This window comes from Palaemon carinicauda, chromosome 6 (assembly GCF_036898095.1).
Source record: "Palaemon carinicauda isolate YSFRI2023 chromosome 6, ASM3689809v2, whole genome shotgun sequence".
Lineage (NCBI taxonomy): Eukaryota > Metazoa > Arthropoda > Malacostraca > Decapoda > Palaemonidae > Palaemon > Palaemon carinicauda.
This window is the reverse complement of record NC_090730.1, coordinates 24,473,789-24,486,454: the sequence shown is the minus strand read 5'-3', so window position 1 is coordinate 24,486,454 and position 12,666 is coordinate 24,473,789. Positions and strand designations below refer to the sequence as shown.

General features: G+C 35.3%; 3 protein-coding genes across 3 annotated transcripts; 2 read left to right on the top strand and 1 right to left on the bottom strand.

Moving 5' to 3' along the window:
* Positions 1–8,129: 8,129 nt before the first annotated feature.
* Positions 8,130–8,982, bottom strand: LOC137642919 (uncharacterized). Its single transcript, XM_068375784.1, has 2 exons — positions 8,978–8,982; positions 8,130–8,619 (listed from the first exon to the last, which is right to left on the bottom strand). Exons 1-2 carry the CDS (start codon positions 8,980–8,982, stop codon positions 8,130–8,132), a joined length of 495 nt encoding a protein of 164 aa, XP_068231885.1.
* Positions 8,983–9,274: 292 nt separating this feature from the next.
* Positions 9,275–11,677, top strand: LOC137642918 (golgin subfamily A member 6-like protein 22). The gene has a single exon (XM_068375782.1). The coding sequence runs from the start codon at positions 9,275–9,277 to the stop codon at positions 11,675–11,677; it is 2,403 nt and encodes an 800-aa protein (XP_068231883.1).
* On the top strand, positions 11,674–12,330 carry LOC137642917 (uncharacterized). Its single transcript, XM_068375781.1, has one exon. The coding sequence runs from the start codon at positions 11,674–11,676 to the stop codon at positions 12,328–12,330; it is 657 nt and encodes a 218-aa protein (XP_068231882.1).
* The last annotated feature ends 336 nt before the right edge of the window (positions 12,331–12,666 follow it).

Here is a 12,666-nt window from a genome sequence, read left to right as displayed (position 1 = left end):
ACCTTCTATAAAAAAAAAAAAAAACATCAATTCAGAATTTAACGTTCATGACATTTTTAGTAAAAAAAAAAAAAAAAATGTAAATGAGCTGGAGAGAACGGAGTGGACAAGATTAAGGCTGAGTTCTCATTCTCCTATGATTGAGGTTGGCCATTGGAACAGAAGATGGGAGGGCCGGTTACCTGTAGAGGAAAGGTTGTGTGTGTGTGGCTAAATACAAACTGAGCTACATGTAATCGAAGCATGTCCCTGGATCTACCAGATTCGGACCCAGTATAATATCTCATCAATGAGTGACTTGATGGTAGAAAGATCAGCCTATGCAAATGTTTGTCATATCGCAAGCTTAATTTTGGAGGTTTCCAAATAATAGGATACAAACTCTCTCATTGTGCTCGCCCGGCTGACTTAATTTTGGGGATAAATGTTTAATCTTGCGTCACAATTTTAATGCATTTCCTGTCTAATCTGAATGTGTGATGTTTATTTGCCTATATATTATGTTGTGCTATGCGTTATAGAATTGGATATTCTAAACAGTTCTCGACACGATTTCTTGTGTTATTTGAAATATTAATATTGATTATTGTCGCCATTTGTTTTACGTACAGATCTTTTATTAATTCTTTTTTCCTTTCTAGGAAATGTGACTTGTGAAATCAGTATGTATTTGGACCGTTGTATAATCTTATAAATCAATAATGTATTTGAAGTTTCTCTGAAGAATGGTCAATAAAATATCTATCTATCTATTTATCTGTGCTTTCACTTGCGTGCGTTTGAATTTTGTTTGCGTACGTCTCATCAGAGTCAATACAAATTGATGCCCAGCTGTTTTGCAACTGGTGCCAGTAATTTTCCTCCCGAGAGAAAGCTCTGACGAGTTCTCGTTAGACACCGAAGGGGACAGAAGATAAATGACTTCAGTTGAAGAGCCTGTTCTTTAATTACCAACGACTCTAATACTAGTAGAGAGGAATTGCTTGGTACTTGAGCAATGATTTTATAAGATTACAATGATTTTAAAGTTTTTATATAGTATTTTAGTCTTTTGAAAACTTTAAAATCATTGCACAAGCGCCAAGCATCTCCTCTCTAATAGTATTAGAGTTGTTGGTAATTAAAGAGCAGACTCCTCAACTAAACACTCAATTTTCCTGTCCCCCTCGGTGTCTAACGAGAACTCGTCAGAGCTTTCTCTCGGGAGGAAAATCACTAGCACCAGTTGCAAAACGGCTGGGCGTCTAATATTCCTCGAAAAGCTTATACCCCACGGCTGTCTCCACATACGGTCTCTATTGTGACAGCTGATGAACTTCTGGTCTCAGCACAGAGACCCTCCTAGTACTTAAAGAACAGGCCCCCTCAACTAAACACTCAATTGTCCTCTGTTCCCCTCCATATCGCTTAAGCTGGCAAACTTGGAATTTTCTTTCTGAATGCTGTCCTTCAGATAGTCACTCAGTTCTTTGGTATAGTCAAGACAGATTGGTCACACACAATTTAATTTTTTGTGTATTTCAGTTTCAAGATACTTTTCTTTAAGTTAACTTCATTTTATTTCCTGTTTTTACTTGTATCTGTGTATATAACTTTAATCTTAAACTGTTTTTGTATCTTATATTGAACTATGTTTTTACTAAAATTTGCCTATAATGTATTATGTCTTTTTTAGCCATGATAGTGGGATGAGTACCGAAACGTCGACATCAATAAACTTGAGACATGTTTTCCAGACTATTCGTCCTCCTATTTATTCTTTATATATATATATATATATATATATATATATATATATATATATATATATATATATATATATATATATATATATATATATTCAAATAAGCCATATATATTTTTGATATATTAATGTCTGGATTCTCTTAACGACCTCGGGATCAGAGCCCTAGGCGAAATCACACAAAGACAAGAGCTTGGCTCCGGCCGGGAATCGAACCCTGGTCGGCAAGCTTATATAGACAGTGACTAACCCACTTGGCCACGAAGAAATATAAAAGTCAATAACAATTCTACTGTACTTATACCTGTCGAATTCAGGTATTTTGTACTTAGAATTGAAATCAACCCATCTTCACCATCGTAGCTAATTGGTAGTTTGTTACTTGGCATTCAATTAATGATAAATTTTGCACATTTTTACGTGTTTTTCATATTCAAATAAGCCATATATATTTTTTTGATTTATTAATGTCTGGATTCTCTTAACGACCTCGGGATCAGAGCCCCAGGCGAAATCACACAAAGACAAGAGCTTGGCTCCGGCCGGGAATCGAACCCTGGTCGGCAAGCTTATATAGACAGTGACTAACCCACTTGGCCACGAAGAAAGATAAAAGTCAATAACAATTCTACTGTACTTATACCAGTCGAATTCAGGAATTTTGTACTTAGAATTGAAATCAACCCATCTTCACCTTCGTAGCTAATTGGTAGTTTGTTACTTGGCATTCAATTAATGATAAATTTTGCACATTTTTACGTGTTTTTCATATTCAAATAAGCCATATATATTTTTGATATATTAATGTCTGGATTCTCTTAACGACCTCGGGATCAGAGCCCCAGGCGAATCACACAAAGACAAGAGCTTGGCTCCGGCCGGGAATCGAACCCTGGTCGGCAAGCTTATATAGACAGTGACTAACCCACTTGGCCAAGAAGAAAGATAAAAGTCAATAACAATTCTACTGTACTTATACCTGTCGAATTCAGGAATTTTGTACTTAGAATTGAAATCAACCCATCTTCACCTTCGTAGCTAATTGGTAGTTTGTTACTTGGCATTCAATTAATGATAAATTTTGCATATTTTTACGTGTTTTTCATATTCAAATAAGCCATATATATTTTTGATATATTAATGTCTGGATTCTCTTAACGACCTCGGGATCAGAGCCCCAGGCGAAATCACACAAAGACAAGAGCTTGGCTCCGGCCGGGAATCGAACCCTGGTCGGCAAGCTTATATAGACAGTGACTAACCCACTTGGCCACGAAGAAAGATAAAAGTCAATAACAATTCTACTGTACTTATACCTGTCGAATTCAGGTATTTTGTACTTAGAATTGAAATCAACCCATCTTCACCATCGTAGCTAATTGGTAGTTTGTTACTTGGCATTCAATTAATGATAAATTTTGCATATTTTTACGTGTTTTTCATATTCAAATAAGCCATATATATTTTTGATATATTAATGTCTGGATTCTCTTAACGACCTCGGGATCAGAGCCCCAGGCGAAATCACACAAAGACAAGAGCTTGGCTCCGGCCGGGAATCGAACCCTGGTCGGCAAGCTTATATAGACAGTGACTAACCCACTTGGCCACGAAGAAAGATAAAAGTCAATAACAATTCTACTGTACTTATACCTGTCGAATTCAGGTATTTTGTACTTAGAATGGAAATCAACCCATCTTCACCATCGTAGCTAATTGGTAGTTTGTTACTTGACATTCAATTAATGATAAATTTTGCACATTTTTACGTGTTTTTCATATTCAAATAAGTCATAAATATTTTTGATATATTAATGTCTGGATTCTCTTAACGACCTCGGGATCAGAGCCCCAGGCGAAATCACACAAAGACAAGAGCTTGGCTCCGGCCGGGAATCGAACCCTGGTCGGCAAGCTTATATAGACAGTGACTAACCTACTTGGCCACGAAGAAAGATAAAAGTCAATAACAATTCTACTGTACTTATACCTGTCGAATTCAGGTATTTTGTACTTAGAATTGAAATCAACCCATCTTCACCATCGTAGCTAATTGGTAGTTTGTTACTTGGCATTCAATTAATGATAAATTTTGCACATTTTTACGTGTTTTTCATATTCAAATAAGCCATATATATTTTTGATATATTAATGTCTGGATTCTCTTAACGACCTCGGGATCAGAGCCCCAGGCGAAATCACACAAAGACAAGAGCTTGGCTCCGGCCGGGAATCGAACCCTGGTTGGCAAGCTTATATAGACAGTGACTAACTCACTTGGCCACGAAGAAAGATAAAAGTCAATAACAATTCTACTGTACTTATACCTGTCGAATTCAGGTATTTTGTACTTAGAATTGAAATCAACCCATCTTCACCATCGTAGCTAATTGGTAGTTTGTTACTTGGCATTCAATTAATGATAAATTTTGCACATTTTTACGTGTTTTTCATATTCAAATTAGCCATATATATTTTTGATATATTAATGTCTGGATTCTCTTAACGACCTCGGGATCAGAGCCCCAGGCGAAATCACACAAAGACAAGAGCTTGGCTCCGGCCGGGAATCGAACCCTGGTCGGCAAGCTTATATAGACAGTGACTAACCCACTTGGCCAAGAAGAAAGATAAAAGTCAATAACAATTCTACTGTACTTATACCTGTCGAATTCAGGTATTTTGTACTTAGAATTGAAATCAACCCATCTTCACCATCGTAGCTAATTGGTAGTTTGTTACTTGACATTCAATTAATGATAAATTTTGCACATTTTTACGTGTTTTTCATATTCAAATAAGCCATATATATTTTTGATATATTAATGTCTGGATTCTCTTAACGACCTCGGGATCAGAGCCCCAGGCGAAATCACACAAAGACAAGAGCTTGGCTCCGGCCGGGAATCGAACCCTGGTCGGCAAGCTTATATAGACAGTGACTAACCCACTTGGCCACGAAGAAAGATGAAAGCCAATAACAATTCTACTGTACTTATACCTGTCGAATTCAGGTATTTTGTACTTAGAATTGAAATCAACCCATCTTCACCATTGTAGCTAATTGGTAGTTTGTTACTTGGCATTCAATTAATGATAAATTTCTTCGTGGCCAAGTGGGTTAGTCACTGTCTATATAAGTACAATAGAATTGTTATTGACTTTTATCTTTCTTCGTGGCCAAGTGGGTTAGTCACTGTCTATATAAGCTTGCCGACCAGGGTTCGATTCCCGGCCGGAGCCAAGCTCTTGTCTTTGTGTGATTTCGCCTGGGGCTCTGATCCCGTGGTCGTTAAGAGAATCCAGACATTAATATATCAAAAATATATATGGCTTATTTGAATATGAAAAACACGTAAAAATGTGCAAAATTTATCATTAATTGAATGCCAAGTAACAAACTACCAATTAGCTACGATGGTGAAAATGGGTTGATTTCAATTCTAAGTACAAAATACCTGAATTCGACAGGTATAAGTACAGTAGAATTGTTATTGACTTTTATCTTTCTTCGTGGCCAAGTGGGTTAGTCACTGTCTATATAAGCTTGCCGACCAGGGTTCGATTCCCGGCCGGAGCCAAGCTCTTGTCTTTGTATGATTTCGCCTGGGGCTCTGATCCCGAGGTCGTTAAGAGAATCCAGACATTAATATATCAAAAATATATATGGCTTATTTGAATATGAAAAACACGTAAAAATGTGCAAAATTTATCATTAATTGAATGCCAAGTAACAAACTACCAATTATCTACGATGGTGAAGATGGGTTGATTTCAATTCTAAGTACAAAATACCTGAATTCGACAGGTATAAGTACAGTGGAATTGTTATTGACTTTTATCTTTCTTCGTGGCCAAGTGGGTTAGTCACTGTCTATATAAGCTTGCCGACCAGGGTTCGATTCCCGGCCGGAGCCAAGCTCTTGTCTTTGTGTGATTTCGCCTGGGGCTCTGATCCCGAGGTCGTTAAGAGAATCCAGACATTAATATATCAAAAATATATATGGCTTATTTGAATATGAAAAACACGTAAAAATGTGCAAAATTTATCATTAATTGAATGTCAAGTAACAAACTACCAATTAGCTATGATGGTGAAGATGGGTTGATTTCAATTCTAAGTACAAAATACCTGAATTCGACAGGTATAAGTACAGTAGAATTGTTATTGACTTTTATCTTTCTTCTTGGCCAAGTGGGTTAGTCACTGTCTATATAAGCTTGCCGACCAGGGTTCGATTCCCGGCCGGAGCCAAGCTCTTGTCTTTTTGTGATTTCGTCTGGGGCTCTGATCCCGAGGTCGTTAAGAGAATCCAGACATTAATATATCAAAAATATATATGGCTTATTTGAATATGAAAAACACGTAAAAATGTGCAAAATTTATCATTAATTGAATGCCAAGTAACAAACTACCAATTAGCTACGATGGTGAAGATGGGTTGATTTCAATTCTAAGTACAAAATACCTGAATTCGACAGGTATAAGTACAGTAGAATTGTTATTGACTTTTATCTTTCTTCGTGGCCAAGTGGGTTAGTCATTGTCTATATAAGCTTGCCGACCAGGGTTCGATTCCCGGCCGGAGCCAAGCTCTTGTCTTTGTGTGATTTCGCCTGGGGCTCTGATCCCGAGGTCGTTAAGAGAATCCAGACATTAATATATCAAAAATATATATGGCTTATTTGGATATGAAAAACACGTAAAAATGTGCAAAATTTATCATTAATTGAATGCCAAGTAACAAACTACCAATTAGCTACGATGGTGAAGATGGGTTGATTTCAATTCTAAGTACAAAATACCTGAATTCGACAGGTATAAGTACAGTAGAATTGTTATTAACTTTTATCTTTCTTCGTGGCCAAGTAGGTTAGTCACTGTCTATATAAGCTTGCCGACCAGGGTTCGATTCCCGGCCGGAGCCAAGCTCTTGTCTTTGTGTGATTTCGCCTGGGGCTCTGATCCCGAGGTCGTTAAGAGAATCCAGACATTAATATATCAAAAATATATATGGCTTATTTGAATATGAAAAACACGTAAAAATGTGCAAAATTTATCATATATATATATATATATATATATATATATATATATATATATATATATATATATATATATATATATATATGTATATATATACATATAAATATATATATACATATATACATACATATATACTTATACATATACTGTATATTCGTATTCACATTTCAAATAAGCCATATATATATTAATACATTAAAGTCTGGATTCTCTTAACAACCTTGGGATCAGAGCCCCAGACGAAATAACTCAAAGGCTACAGTATCTGACCTGCCGGGTTTCGAACCCTGGTCCAGGATACTTGAACGCCATTGACAATACCACTCAGCCACGAAGAAAGATCTCTCTTCGTGGCTGAGTGCTATGCTCAATGCATACAAGTATCCTGGACCAGGGTTCGAAACCCGGCAGGTCAGATACTATAGCCTTTGAGTTATTTCGTCTGGGGCTCTTATCCCGAGGTTGTTAAGAGAATCCAGACTTTAATGCACTAAAATATATGGCTTATTTGATATATGAAAAACGTTTTAATGTACAAAATTCATCATACTTATGCATCTATACCTATATCTCTATCTATATCTATATCTCTATATATCTATATATCTATATATCTATCCATCTCTCTCTCTCTCTCTCTCTCTCTCTCTCTCTCTCTCTCTCTCTCTCTCTCTCTCTCTCTCTCTCTTTCTCTCTCTCTCTATATATATATATATATATATATATATATATATATATATATATATATATATATATATACATATATATATATATATATATATATATTATATATATGTATATATATACATATATATATATATATATATATATATATATATATATATATATATATATATATATATATATATATATATATATATGTATATATATATACTTTTTCGCGGGGTAGGAGAATATATGTGCATGCATATATATATATATATATATATATATATATATATATATATATATATATATATATATATATATATATATTACAAGAGAACTCTAACCAAGAGAAAGAAAAAAACAAAATAGTGGCTCCGTATCTAAAATTGTTCAGAATATATATATCTGCAGCTTTTGCGAAAACATGAACAATTGACATGATGTAGCGGACTAATTAGCTAGAACACCTTTTTTTTTCTTTTTTTTCGCTTTTATTGGGCCTTTTGCACTCTCCTCCTTTTCTTTTTTTTTCTGTAAAACACATTTCTCTCTTTCCTTATTCTATACCCCTCCCTTTTGCGTTCCTTTACTCTGGAAATTTCTCCTTTACTTCTCTCTTTTCCCTTCCTCTTTTTCTTTCATCTTCTTTTTCTCGATTCTTTTGTTCGCTCATTGCATTCTTCTCATTTTCTCTTTTTTCTCTTTCTCCCTTCGTTTTATCTTTTCTTTTTTCTCTTTGTCTTTCTTTATTTTTTTATTCTCCTTTTTGCGTATCTTTAGTTTTGCGTTCTCCTCCTTTTCTCTCTGTTTTGCTTCTTTCTTCTTTCGTTTTATCTTCTCTTTTTTCTCTTTGTCTTTCTTTATTCTTTTATTCTCCTTTTTGCGTATCTTTAGTTTCACATTCTCCCCCTTTTCTCTCTGGTTTTCTTCTTTCTTCTTTCGTTTTATCTTCTCTTTTTTCTCTTTTTTCTCTTTGTGTTTGAAGACTTCTTCAGATTCCTGACTCTGAAGACGCCAAGCTACTTTTGGTCTCCGGAGCTCTTTGCATCTCTGCAGATTCCGCGTAGGAAAAGCGATTGAAATAGTATGTGGAGGACATGAAGACTCCACAAGATTCTCCTTCTGGATTGGGTTTGAGGACTTTGTTTTCTTCTTGAGCCTTCGCGCGGAAAATTCCGTTTTAGTCTTGTATTAACAAGACTAAAACGGAATTTTCCGTTTATATGTCTTTAAATGCACACACACACACACACACACACACACACACACAACAAAAAATGAAAATTTTGAAGATATTTTCCATAAAAAATAGTGAAAATGCCAAGGAAAATAATCATCCATAGAAATCAAACTTCAAGATTTCAGTTGTAGTCTCAAATGTGTTGCATCAGTTCGGAAGGCTTCAGGCTAAGTTCTGGAGACATGCTGCAGAATGTCTTCTTGAATCTTTTCTGTCTTTGAGCCGGATTTCCATTAAGGAATTCTTCCGAAGTGACAGCTTCAATTGTTTTTCTTACGCCATATCGCCCACGTCTCCAGTCAGGAGCTTGGAGGCTTTTGGAGTCTGGAAGTCTTCCAAAGCTTTTTGGAGTCAGGAAGTATTTGAAAGCGTTCTGGAGTCAGGAAGTCTTCAAAAGCCTTCTGGAGTCGAAAAGTCTTCAGACTCCGATCCCATCGCAAATCGTCGTTTCTAGAAACATTGCTACGTTACACCGAATCTATCATATCTTAAAATGGAAAACTTTTGCAATTATTGCGTTTTGTACGGGAAAGCGTTTGCCTTTTCCCGTGAGACAAACTCTTATTTGTTATGGATGTTGTGGTATTTCATGTTATCGATCGTACTTTTGCCGTTGCTGTTCATTTCGCTCATCAAAACAACCAGAGATGATCTCTTGAAGAAAGTCAATCGAGACAAAACGAGAGGACGCTTCACAAAGAAATCTAACACGGCACAAAACTTTGAAAGGCTTCTCGCAGATAAGGGCCAAAACATCATGTCCTGCGGTTTCTCGACAAATGAAGAGGATTTGCAGGAAACTAATCTGGACGTAGATCATCTGTTGTCTGAGAATGATGGTAAGAGTCAATTTTATTCTGAGGCTTTTACCAAATGCAGGATCGAAACGGAAAGTCTACATGGTGATAGAAAAGCAATTTGGAAGACCGAGAGAGAAGAAGGTAGGAATGACAAAGGAGACCTTTATTTTAAAGGAAACGTAGGGCTATCAGACGCTGGAACTATTGAAAAAATAGATTTACTGGCAAGTCGAATAAGCGTCCTTCAATGCGAAATTGAACTTCTCCAGAAACAACAAGAGGAGGTAAAAAGAGAAAACATAGAAAACAGGGAAAGGATACAAGCTTTAGAAGCTCAGCTGATTAAGGAAAGGAAGACTCGCAGGGTGGAATTGATGGGGATGCAAGAAAAAGAAAAGGAGATAAGAATGAGGACGGAAAGAAAGGGAGAGGGGGAAAAAATAGGAAAAGAAAAGATAAAAATTATGAAGAAAAGAAAAAGTAGAAGAGATAAATATAGCGAAGAAGAAAGCGAAAGTTGGGGGGAACGCTTTTGGGAAAGTTTGATATTATATTTGATGTGGAAGCATCAACTAATGAAGACAGGGGTAGAAAAATGTGAAAGAATATTGAGTAAGTTAGAAAAGGAAATTAATATTGAGGAAAAGAGCGAAAGGAAGGAAAATTTGAGGTTACAGGAAAGCAGAAGAGAGTTGAAAGAAAATGAGCAAAGAACGGGGGGAAAAGGGAAGAAAGGAGAGAAAGAGAGAGTTAAGGAGGAGAAAAGGAGGAGGAAAGAATTGGAGAAATATGAGAAAATATTAGATAAGGTGGCAAAGATGAGGAAACGAGCAGAAGAAATAAAGATCCGACAGATTATAGATCTACTCAATTTTTTAAATAAACACTCCTATGGGTTGGACATAATATTATTCCCTTTTAAATATTTTTTGTTGCCGAAGTTTTTAAGGGAAAAGAGGATGGTACACAAGATGGAGAAAATTATGAGGACGACAAAAGCCGAGAAAAAAATGTATAAAAAAATGGAAAAGAATCTGAAAATTTTGGAGGAGATGAGACTGAAGGAAATTGAAAGGGAGAGGAGAGACAAGATGAAGGAAAGGGAGGAAGAAAGGCATAGCAAAAAGGAGGAGGATATCAATGTAAGGCCAGAGGAAGGTAAATTTGAAATGATTGAAATAAGGAAAGAAAAGGGGAGTAGAAAGAAGATACGAATAAGGGATGCAAAGAAGAGAAAGGAGAAAGAAAGAGAAAAGGAGATAAGATTGACGAAGGAAAGGAAGAAGAAGAGAAGAATGAAGGAAATAATAAAAGATAGAAGAAGAAAGAAGAAAAATAAAAGAATGAGGATGAGGAAGGTGGCAATATGCGAAAGTCTATTGCGGTTGTTGGAAAGGAAAATTAATGAAAATTTGAAGTTAGAGGAAGACAAAGGGGAGTTGAAAGAGACAGAGCCAAAAATGGGGGGAAAGGGGAAGAACGAAGGGAAGAAAGAAGAGAAAAAGAGAGTTAAGGAGGAGAAAAGAAGGAGGAAAGAATTGGAAAAATATCAGAAAATATTAGATAAGGTGGTAAAAATAGAGAAGAAAGTCGAAGAAAGGAAAGTGCAGCAGATGATAGATCTAATAGATTCAAATCAAAACGCATCTCGTTGGAATGTAATATTATTCCTTTTTAAATGTTTCTTGTTGCCGGATTTCATAAAAAGAAAGATGAATAAGCGTAAGAGGGAAAAAAAGATGAGGACGACGAAAGACGCGGAAAAATTATTTAAAAAAATGGAAAAGAATTTGAAAAATTTGAAGAGGAGATTGAAGAAAATTGTAAGGGAGAGGGAAGAGAAAAAGAAAAGAGAGGAGTTGAAAGAAAGGAAGGAGGAAGAAAGGCATAGCGAAAAGGGAAATTATATCAATGTAAGGCCAGAAGAAGGCAAAAATGAAATGAGTGAAATAGGGAAAGAGAAAGAGAAGATGAGAATGAGGGATGCAACGGAGAGAGAGGAGAACAAGAGAGAAAAGGAGAAGATAAGAATGAGGAAAGAAAGGAGGAAAGAAGAGAAAATGAGATTAAAGGAGGAAAAGTCAACTGCGAAAGAAAAGGAGAAGAGAGAAAATGAAAGAAATGCAAAGTTTAAGGAACGCGAAAAAAGCGGAAAGAGAAAGAGAAACAAAAGATGAAAGAAATTGAAAAAGTAAAGAAAGAAAAACAAAAGATGAAAGAAATTGAAAAAGTAAAGAAAGAAAAACAAAAGATAGTGGAAGAAAAAAAGAAAGAAAAGGAGAAAAAGGCGAAGTTGAAAGAACTCGAAAAGCAGAAAAAAGAGAAACAAAAGAAACTGAAAGAAAAAAAGAGAGAAAAGGAGAAAAATGCGAGGTTGAAAGAGCTCGAAAAAGAGAAGAAAAAGAAAAAGAAACAAAAGATGAAAGAAATTGAAAAAGAGAAGAAAGAAAAACAAAAGAAAGTGAAAGAAAAGAAGAAAGAAAAGGAGAAAAATGCAAGGTTGAAAGAGCTGGAAAAAGAGAAGAAAAAGAAAAAGAAACAAAAGATGAAAGAAATTAAAAAAGAGAAGAAAGAAAAACAAAAGAAAGTGAAAGAAAAGAAGAAAGAAAAGGAGAAAAATGCAAGGTTTGGGGAACTCGAAAAAAAGAAGAAAGAGAAAGCAAAACAAAAGAAACTGAAAGAAAAAATGAGAGAAAGGGAGAAAAATGCGAGGTTGAAAGAACTCGAAAAGCAGAAAAAAGAGAAACAAAAGATAGTGAAAGATAAGAAAAAAGAAAAGGAGAAAAATGCGAGGATGGAAGAACTCGAAAAAAGAAGAAAGAGAAACTAAGGATACGGAAAGAAAAAAAAAAGAGGAAATGAGAAAAATATGAGATTGAAAGGAATTGAAAAAGATAATAAAAACATAGAGAAAGAGAAACAAAATATACTGAAAAAAAAGAGAAAGGGAGAAAAATGCGAGGTTTAAAGAACTCAAAAAAGGGAAGAAAAAGAAAGAGAAAAAGAAATAAAAGATACTGAAGAATAGAGAGAGAAAAGGAGAAAAATCCAAGGTTGAAGAAACTCGAAAAAGAAAAGAAAAAAGAGAAAGAAAAAATAGTGGAAGAAAAGAAGAAAGAAAATGCGATAAAGGCGAGGTTGAAAGAAAAAGAGAGGAGAGAGATAA

What these genes read in the sequence shown, in the direction of transcription:
- LOC137642918 (XM_068375782.1), top strand. Translation starts at nt 9,275, where the DNA reads ATGTTGTGGTATTTCATGTTATCGATCGTACTTTTGCCGTTGCTGTTC.
- LOC137642917 (XM_068375781.1), top strand. Translation starts at nt 11,674, where the DNA reads ATGAAAGAAATTGAAAAAGTAAAGAAAGAAAAACAAAAGATGAAAGAA.